We start from the raw sequence: 10,650 nt of genomic DNA, 5'->3' as shown, positions 1-10,650 counted from the left end.
CAAAGTGCCCCGTGCCCTCTACAAGACGTGCAGTGCAAGCCTTGAAGAGGTGTTCTAGGAAGCCTGGATTACCCCTTGGCACCGCCACAGTCACGCTTCCTAGTCTAAAGGGAAATTAAGATTGGAAATGACAGAATCCATTATAAGAGCTTGAGAAAATGACAGGGTATAAATGTTCCAGCGAGCATGGAGCTCTTTACACATTCTCTTCTACTGAGCAAAGGAGAATTCAGTGCTTTGATCGCGGCTCATACACTCAGAAAAGAGGAATGCAGAATATTTCAGTTTCTGATCAGGGCAGAAAGTGCTGTTGTCCAAAGGGACATTGTGCTATCGTTCAAAGTGAAAGCAGCTCAGGCGTTTTCATCACGTAGGGCTCCACATTTTGACATTTTTGACATGGTGAAGTTGCTTGTCAAGAACCGATTTGGGCTTCACTACTGCCAATCCACACCACAGGTTCTTGAAGAGTGTCCCTGATGTACACACATTCCGAATGGAAGTTGTATGCAAAAAAAATCTCGAATCTGCATGGAATTCAAAGCTAAAATGCAGTATATACACATGTGACTGTGGGAGGAGCTTTCTAAAATACCCCATCGGGAATGGCACATAATTCTATTTAAAAAATGGTCCAAACAAGTTACTTCTAAAACCCCAATGCACCTATTTCCAATACCTTCCTCAGCACCTTCAGTGCTACTTACTATGTATATCCCTCACTTCCAAGTATACTAAATTCAGTTCCTAAACATTAGTCAAGAGTCGCGCAGTGTGAAATGTCCAGTTAATGAAAAATGTGCCCTTCCTTGTACTGTATACAGTTACGTGATGACTGGTTACAGGCCTCAACAGATTGCAGAGAAAGATAAATCTCACAGTTTAACAGGGTTTTGTTAGTAGCCACTGTAGGATGAGGCTGGGGATGTCACGTCAGCTCTACCGGTCCTCTGATTTTTTTAGTTAATAGTAGGGTGGCAGCGTGGTTCCATGTCACTTGGATGTTGTGTTGCCAGCGCTGTGTATTTCCTTACTCACTTCAGAGCATTGCTTTCGTCCAGGAGGCTTCACTGAAATGAAGAAAGACTACAACTCCCACAATGCATTTGTTTATTCAAAAACCCGGGACCAGGGAATGCGTTGTCCGTGTGACACAGAGCAGTTTGTTTATCCTGGATAAAAGATCACTCTGTGAAGGTATTCTCCTTCCCCACGAGTCTTTTATCATATGCCTCGAAGATATTAGTAACGTGCCAGCAATACCTTCTCTCGCTCCTTCTGTCTCTCGCCACGGTTGTTAGTTAAGAATAAGGACCAACTACTCTCTGCAGAAACAGAGGCCAACTTAAGAGTGGTCTGCAAAACAAACATGCAGCAAGCAAAAGGAGGAACTCATTTAACTCATGTTCCCAATCCATTTTGAAGCAGGGGCAGGCATGTGGTTGAGACCCATGCTTAAGTTAAAAGCATGGCCCACAGTGCAATATATTCTTGAAGACATAACACACTTTTTAACAAAGAACACATTAAACCTGCTGCATCCCATGGTGCGATGAGATCTTTTCTTGGACAGAAGCGATCAATGCCAGCTGCATTCCACACAAATTCTCGGTTTATCGACCCATGTAACAGTAGAACCAGTTTATGCTACATAATTCCATACGGCTTTATCTTGAAAGAATAGCTTACATATCTGAATTCAGCGTTCACAGTTTCACATCGTGGCTCTCCTAAAACAAATCTATTCTTCACAAATGTTGTGGGCTTGAACTGTTCCAACAAGCATCAGATGCCTGACTCTGCAGGATATTTGAGACCCCAGCAGGATGTTAGCTTCTCTCCAGTTAGTACAGGTATTGCATTAAAAGACAGGTCAGCTGGTAATACAAACTTTCCCACAAATGGGAGCCGGTTTGAGGAGCACAATGACATATGATTTTGGAAGGAGAGAGACGTTCAAGTGACCCGGGAATCAATTAGCAAGCTTCTATCTTTTTCTTCTGGACAACCCCCTATGTGATCTCATTCTCAAGCCAAGTGGTACCCATTCTTCATTCAAAAGGGTATTCTGCTAATTAACTGTAAATAAACTTTTTTGGAATTAGTGCAGTTTATGGGGATAACAGGATGCTTCACTATCAATAACTAAAAATTAGAAGCAATTTTGAGATCCGTTGCCTGAGAAACACGCTGAGCAAATATGATAGACTGTTGCTATGAAAGTGTTGGTAGGAAGCTGGAAGAATGTGTGAGAACAGTAGTATTTCTAGGGTCGTTTAGATAACATCCCATTGTCCTATCACTGATGACTGTGTGAGGGCCCTGAATAGTTCTACCCCCATAACCGAGGCCAATTGTGCAAGACCTTGAACAAATGCAGTCCAGACCTATTGCTTCAGTAACTGACGGAGGCGCCAACCAGAGTATTGTATGGTCCAATGACTTCAGTAGCAATAGGAGGAGCGTGGGGCTTTCACTTCACTAACTGTGGGAGGATCCTGAAAGGACTTTGCAGAGCCCAATGAAATAGCTTACATTTGGAGGAGCCTGAGGTGTTTAGTGTTTTCACTTGGATAACTGTGAGAAGACTGTGGGAGAACATCGTATGGTCTCATTGCAGTGACAGCCGATGCAGCCTGGGAAAACAGTGACTAGCCTGTTCCTGTACAAGTAACACTGGATGGAGCCAAGCACACCAGTGTCTGGTCCAGTCACTGCAATACCAGTGTAATAAGCCAAGCAGAACTGTTTGTGCTGGAATCACTATAGTAATAATGGGTGAGGTGGAGGATAAAATGAGGTTGTGCTACCATTGCAGTTGGTGGAGACCTGCTACCACGAATCCACTAAGTCACCGGTGATTAACTTCTGTTTAGAGTGTGCTGGATCTCAGATGACAGCCCTGCCTCCTATAGCTGTGAGAATTTGAGGTTACTTTATTAAGAAAATAAGAGGAACGTTTTTAAGGGCCAAAGGATTGGCCTTGGCACAAGGGTGAGAGTCAGTAAGTTCTCAGTACTTCATAACATGATGTGTAGGGACTGCATGCCCTGCGTGAGCTACAACTGCCCAGGACTAACTTTGTGATCAGTACTGTTCCTGGGGACGTCCCTAAGAAGCTTGTGGTATACTATTGGGTTGTGCGCAGGCAAATTAAAAGTCATATCTAAATGTACTATCTTTTGCCACACAAAATTTTTGTAAACGATCACCCAAGTGCCTCACTGCTTACATGTATTTAAGGATCAACAGGCATGTGAAACAATTGCAGGCGTATTTACATGCAAAACAATGACTTGCTACAAATTTGCAAAAGGAAGCACTTCTTGATATGTTGATCATATAAGTGCTGACCTGGTCTTCTGAAGAACTCTGCAGTGCTGCAGGAAAGGGATGTTGTTACACCTTTATAAAAAAAAGTTTAAATGTTATACTAAATAAATAACTGTGCTACTTTACAGCTCATCAAAACAAAAACTGAAGTTATGTTATCCAAAAGGTTTTTGTGGGATACTGGTCTGCCTCTGTCTCATTCCAATTTTTATCTGTGGCTAAGGTATCAGCTTCTCCTCAGTGAGAGCTGGTGAACCATACACTGCTAGGTGGCACGGAGATATGGATGCCCAGGCGATGCTACCTCGTGGGCAGGGATAAAAGGAACTGCTTTCCACTTCACAGAGCTGCATAGCAGGGACATCTCCATGGCCCTTGGTGCCTGCCCACATTTTTGCTTGGAGCAGGGCACAGATTTTACAAAAGCAGGATGTACATGACACTTTTAAGTGGATCTTCCTAATTCAGCAGTCACTGTTGGTTGGCAGATGATACAGCAGCAAGTAATTCCAGTGAGGCTGACTGGCAGCGAGGGGTTGTGCATTTGTGATTTAATAAAGATCAAGACACCTGACCAGCTGTGTCTGACCGCAAGTCTAAGGTACTTCCGTCAGACCTGGGACCTTACATCACGACAAAAACGTTCTTGCTGCTGTGACTGGTCACATCAGACACAATCTCTCTGCCCACTCGAGGAAGTGCATGGTTACAGACTGTAATGAAGCTAAGTTGGCTGAACTCCAGGAGCAGAAGAATGTCTGCAAGCCACAGGCATCTCTCACTAAACATCTCGCTCACTAGACAGTCAAAAAATCTGCATCCTTGAGTTGGATTAGAATAACAACTGTTATTTACAGACAGTTCGGTGTGCAATATGGTACATAACCAGGAAGGGTAAAGCTGTGATAAAGTTGTGTTTGGCGCCCACATGTGTTAATCGTTCAATCAAATATTCACTGGAAAGCATGATATTTTGTGGGGTACCACAGCACATTCTCACAGTTCAAGCCTTTGTTTTGCGAGACAGACATTGGTGACACCTTCTAGTAATGTTCTTGCTGCATTCAAACTTTTCCTTCTGGGGGCAGATGTCCTTTGATAAAAGCAATGCCTCTAAAGTTGCCTTAACTTTCAAAGTGACTAACCCCAAGATGAGATAACCCTTCTGTACACAGCAGTGCCAGCTAGAGTGCAGCAAAATGTGGTATGAGTCAAGAAGATTGATTTCAGGGGTCCTATTGGTAGCATATCTTTGGGTGCCTGTTGATCAGAGGTCAATAGCTTGACATCTCACAGATAACACATTTTCCACATGCCCAAACATGCCTTCTAAGGTACAAATCTCTTTTGACACTTGACCTCGTGAAGGCTAAGCTAAGTGGAAATTCTAATTTGAGAAAAAGCCTCTGTATTTCTTGCTTTTGTCTTTCATGTTGGAAACCGAGATTAATAATGTTGACTTGGCAGGGCAATTTTGCACAATCAGCCCTTATATGAGAGAATATGTGAGAGGAAACGTAGTCCTCTCATAAGCTGCAGTGATCTTCAGAAGCCCTGACTCATCTAAAAGTTCTAAATGAGAAGTTGCACCTTCAATAATGTTGTTGGCCAAGGAGGAAATTTGAGGTTTATCGCCCATGGAACATTAAAATACTTGTGCCCCTTACATCTGGACATGGAGTACATCAACGTAAGAACAATGGCTGTAACACACATTCATCCTCCTGGTCACCCTGTTCCTTGGTAGCAGGCAACTCTCCTATGAGAAGGGTATCTAATTTTAGGTCCATGACATTATTGATTTAACTGAAACTTTGGCAGGGATCCAGCCCTTCTGGACCAATACTGAACACCCCTGTCCTACAGTATATTGGTCATCGATTACATGTCCTGCCCGCATCCTGCTGCTCTGGTCACCTGTTGTGACCCAGAGTAGCCTCGTCCATTGTGTAAGCACAACCAAGCGGTGCTACAAACCAGAGTTCTGCAAAGCACTGATATCTTCCAATCATGCTGGGGGTTATTTTTGGAAGATCTTGGTGAGAGGTTGACTACTAAGAATTACAAAATACAAAAAGTACAAACTGAAGAAGGAACCGGGAGTGTGCAGTAAACTCTGCACGCCTATTCTGAGAGCCGTCCCAGCGAAGGCAGGAAATACATATCGTTTGGAGGCTGTCTTTCCATCCTTCCTAAATTAACATACAGAATACGATTTAAGATGTGCCAATTAATACAATAATCAATCCTACAACAGAAGCAAAATGTAACTTTTTGAATACCGGGCAGGGAAAACTTTTGAAGCCCCAAATCATGCCAACTGTTGGCAGATAAACACTGCCGTGCACATTCTGAGAGTCCTGAGCAATGTCGCCCACAAGTGGCGCTTTATTATGACGCATGAAGTGTGTAAGCGGCAGATATCGTGAAGCAGGGGAGCAACCCACGTGGTCTAAGTTACGGAGGACATTTTCATTAAATTGAGCATTGCTTTAGGATAGGTTAGATTGAGCCTAGTTTTAGGGACCATTCTGCAGCTTAATTTACCTCGTTATCAGGCCAGCCATTTGGCTACAGGTCCGCTGGAGAGCAGACTATGTGCATTCCCGTATGAAACGATTACATACTTTGCAGATAAAATCACACTTTGCCTAAGACGGCTTCCAGGAACTGCCCAAGCCTTCTGCCACAGACACAGCGCTCTGCTGAGCCCGCTGTGTAAACGCCAACATTCAGCCCGCACTCTGAGGGCGCGAGCGGCTCCACCGGCCTGCATGATTGGCAGGAAACCAGCCTCTTCGAGATGTTATGTGCATCAGTCGTCAGGAGAGCCGACAGCCCCTGTCACTCCCGTTACCTCCTTTCCAGCTGGTGATCCGCAGTTGTTACATTTACACAACCCCCTACAATTTATTCTATCTGGGGTGGAGGCGCAGCCAAGGCAACCAGAGGTCCCCTGGTCGAGGGACAGAGCTGTCAGTCACTGCATTTTGACTTGAGGTATCCTTGCAGGGCTTCGGATTCCATCTTATTTATGTTCAGTTCCTGACCAGACTGTAAACCGTAACCGTATGTGTGAGTTTAGCGTTCCCAAATTCTAATAAGATTGTGGCCCTGCTGCTTACCGAACAGAAGTAGTTTTGCGTTGTTCCTGGTTGATGCAAAACCTATGAAAATGAGGTACAGAACTTGCGCATTGAACCGCAAATGATGCAACTGTTGGCTATGGGTATAAGAAGTTTGAAGAACGACTTCCTATCCCTTTGCCATGTCATCTCTTCCATTCCAAAGTGCCCTACCTGGCTCGTACCTAGCCATTTGCATAGACATCATTGTCCCTATTGTACAATTCACCGGCTATGCAGGATCATTCTTAAGTTACAACGTGTTCTGTGGGTAGTTTTTAGACTTTGTGTTTTTTAATGCTGTTGCTTGTCTTTTATCCAATCTAGTGCAGCATGGGAGATTTACAATGGTAAACAGATGTGTAAAGTGCGCCACATGTAGTTCATGCACATGCATGTTTGTATAGTACAGCCTCCTTGTTATTCAGGAATATCCCCTTGTAATTAGCGTAAATTAGGCATGTCACCATGTATCTTTGTAAAGTTATTCACGTACACTGCTCATTTGTGTGAGTTAGATGTGCAGATAATTATAGGAAATATGTGCCAGAAGGTTAATTACTACTCACACAGGTGAGCAATATATGGAGTGACGTAATTTACTGCCTTTTCCTGATGACTGACCTGTGTATTCATACAGTATCCCCCTTATTTTGTGTGAGGAGGAAACATCTGGTGCACACATGACTGGGGGTGTTAATGTTACTGCTCAGTCGTGGTATTATCCTGGGTTAGTATTATACCTGATTTAAGGTTTTCCACACTGGAATGGTAAATAAGATGTGACTATGGTGTGACCGACCAGTACAACCACTTGGGATTCCACTGACCTCACTGTGTGTCCCTCACAAATTTCTCCCTTAGGTATATACACTGGGAAAGCCCTGGGTGCAAGTGCAGTTTGCACTCAGCTTGCAATGCAAAATCAAGCACAAACCTTATTTGCGCCAGTTTGACAATTACAGTAGGGATTACAATGAGTCTGTTAACTGTTTTTTTTTAACTTTAAAGGGGAAGGTATCATTCCAGGAGTAAGGAGCCTAATGCATGTGAAACCCTTTAAAACATGTCAGATAAAGAGGCTCACATCAGCTATTAGTGGTTAGGGATCTTAACATATAGCTTTATAGATTTAAAAAAAATTCTGAATAAAGGATTTTGATGATGATGATGAATCACATCAGCTACTTATATGGTTGTGACAGTCTGCACTCCATCTGAACAGTGTGTTCAGCATTCGTTCAGCCGACATCACTCAGTGGATCAGAGACAGCGGTATCCCTACTACATGATAGGGAAGTAACATACATGTGACATTAGAATTAAAACTCAATATCTAAGCAAATTTAAAACAGACGCTAAGAACCACACCCAAAACATTAGTAAAGGTGGAGAAAACGTTCTAAACCTTAAATGTGCCTGCACTGGTTCTTTAACATAAATCATTCAATCCCTGATTTAACTTCCAGCACTGGAGTGTTTTGTGGTCCATTTTCAAGAACATGTTTTTAGGCAACCTCTGGGTGTTTCTGGGATCCTTTCTTGCTTTTTATCTTGGTGTGAGCTCTTCATGGCGCTCACCAAAATTCAGGCTATAGGCAGTTTCAGATAAGAACGTGAAAAATGCCCCTAATATGGCAAAGCATTTTTCATTTTGCCATTTCCACAACTGAGTGTGTGTATCAGGGTACAGTGATTATAAAACCGACTAACCCTTTCTGAGACTGGAAATGTGACAAACCTGCTAAGTACCCACACAAAACTCTTACAGACAGATTTACCAGGGAGTGATCATTGTCCTGAGAATGGGCACAATCTATGACACTGGACTGGCGAACACCAGCTGATGACAACTCGGTACATGTCCATGTATCAGCATACTACACACTATGCCTTATATGTTGTTGTCTACGTCCATATTGCTTCATCCAGTATCCCTCCTCCAAGACCGTAACAAGGAATACATAAAACCAAACCACATCATCGATGCAAAGAAGTATGTCCATGAACTCCTATAGGCAGGGCAACATGCCTATATTTAGTTCCTCACCTATCCAAGTCACTGAAAAGACAGAAAATGTCCTGCACCACATATTATTTTTCTGTGGTTCCTTGGTCCTACCCCACCATTTCCACCAACAGTGTCCTTGTGTGGCTGCTTGCGGTTCCCAGTGAATGAATCTCGAAGGTCATTTTAAGCCTCGTAGGAATGGCTTTAATGTAGCTACCAACATGGTGTTGCATTGGAGTATTTCTGATCTTTTGGGTACTGTTCTGAATTAATATTTGAACTGAAGCCTTAATTGTGGTTTTCTATCAGCCCTAAATGGACCTTGCAGGGCTACTAATAATCTGGCTTTCCCCTTTGGTATGCTCAGTACCTCTCCCTACCATCCTTATTATGCTGATAGAGAACATCAATAACTGAACTTATTGCTAAATCGGGAATAATTTGAGTGGGTAGGATTTTAACAACATATAAAATATAGCATTTTTTCTATGCAAAAAAATAACTCATCTTGTGTCTTGACTGCCTCATTTGTTATGCAGTGGTCAGCATACCATATCCCCCCTCACCCTGGTCTTTGCATTTCTATGAGTAGACAGTTTGCCATTACTTACACAGGCACAAGGCCTAACAGCAGCCAATACAGTGGCTTCCCTTGAAGGCCACAGGAATTGCAAACTGGCGGTTGACAAATGCAAGTGACTAATGTGAATGTGGCTGTGGGGAGCATACTTCAAGAGCGTTTTCAATGACGGGGTCCATGGCGAACACAAGGCAGATGCTTTCTGGAAAACAGTCCAGCCATTTTCAATGCGCATAATAATAGATCTTGTAGAAAGAAGCTGTATTTCTCATCTTCTAGTACTGAAAATCATGATCTTCAGGAATATTGAATGTGCTCTCATAAGTTCCTACCCTAATGGACAGATCTTCAAAATCTGCCCACTGCAACTAAGTTTTAAAAACTGATGTGATAATAGGGAACACTCCAACAAGGGTGCTTTCTGTCAGAGCAATCCTAGTCCCTAGTCTTTCTGAGTTCTCCTGCCATCCTTTGTTCAACATTACACAGTTGAGAGAAAGTAATAACAGGCCGGTTAGTCTTTCTTCTGTTCTCTTCCCCTCTGAATAGTGGGTGATCCACATGTGACATGTTCTATCACGCAGAAACATCAGAGAATGGGAACAACTGGAAGAACAAGCCCACCTGAGTTAATGAGAAGAGGTGGCTTAGGGAGGGCATCAAAGAGAATGAGATTGAGGAGGAGTAAAAGGAGGGGTAAGGAGTCTTCCCTCACATCAGTAATACTGAGCAAAAATAGAGCCCTACACAACTGTGTTCCGGTGTCTGTAGGGTGGCGGGGGCAGCATCATGCCTGGCTTCAGTGTGAACTCTGAGAGGTACTCTGGGTTCTCCGCCACAATGGGCCTGATCCGTCCGTTTTGTTTGTAAAAGTATTTTGTGCTGTATTCCTGCAGATAATCAGGGTGGTGAAGGGTGCTGCGTGGCGGCAGGCTGTGGTTCCAATACTCGGGGTTGTCAAAGGCCTTCTTTGCTTTCTCAGGGATGACAGCCAGGCCGTTGTTCTTCAGGTACTCCACGTTTTGTAAAGTGTTGGCAACCGTATTGAGGTACATGGGCTCCTTCACATACTCTTCCTCCACCTTGGGTTTACCATTGGAGGCTTTGTGGTAATCAGGGTTATCCAGAGTGTGCAGATCACTCATTTTCCGTCGGGTCACAAAAGGATTCTCTTCCACCGGGTTCAGGTAATCTGAAACACAGAGAAATAGTATCAGAAGCACAGTAAGGAATTCCCTATCATACAAAATATGCTCACAGGGAGAGGGGCATAAGCAGATTTAGCAAGCTCCAGAAGTCAGTGTGAGAAAGCTCCCACTCCAGTGGGCAACTTCAGTCTCCGGTGCCCTCAACTTAATGCCTTCCTTTGAAACGTAAATATTCATTGGTTCCTGGAGGTGACTCATCGATTTCACTGAAATGCAAGCAACCCACTCACTGATAAAACACACACTGACAATGGCAATAGGTCTGGCTTTAGAGGGATTTTGTATGGCTATGTGAAGTATTACAAGTAGATAGCATGTGAATGGATATGTATTTGTGTGGAAGCAAAGGACTGTAGAATAATATTGGTATAGGTTTAAAGGGCTGGTGACAGT

At 43.4% G+C, this 10,650-nt stretch overlaps 1 protein-coding gene across 1 annotated transcript in view; it reads right to left on the bottom strand.

Annotated features, from left to right (window-relative positions):
- Window positions 1-7,465: 7,465 nt before the first annotated feature.
- The window catches only part of ERBB4 (erb-b2 receptor tyrosine kinase 4), a 1,957,545-nt gene continuing 1,954,360 nt past the window's right edge, over window positions 7,466-10,650 (bottom strand). Inside the window, exon 27 of the mRNA XM_069225651.1 lies at window positions 7,466-10,241. Within this exon, the coding sequence (XP_069081752.1) occupies window positions 9,793-10,241 (449 nt within the window). The 3' untranslated portion in view covers window positions 7,466-9,792. The remainder of the gene's footprint in view (window positions 10,242-10,650) is intronic.

This window comes from Pleurodeles waltl, chromosome 3_1, assembly GCF_031143425.1.
Source record: "Pleurodeles waltl isolate 20211129_DDA chromosome 3_1, aPleWal1.hap1.20221129, whole genome shotgun sequence".
Lineage (NCBI taxonomy): Eukaryota > Metazoa > Chordata > Amphibia > Caudata > Salamandridae > Pleurodeles > Pleurodeles waltl.
The sequence above is the reverse complement of the archived record's forward strand: the minus strand, read 5'-3'. Positions and strand labels throughout refer to the sequence as shown.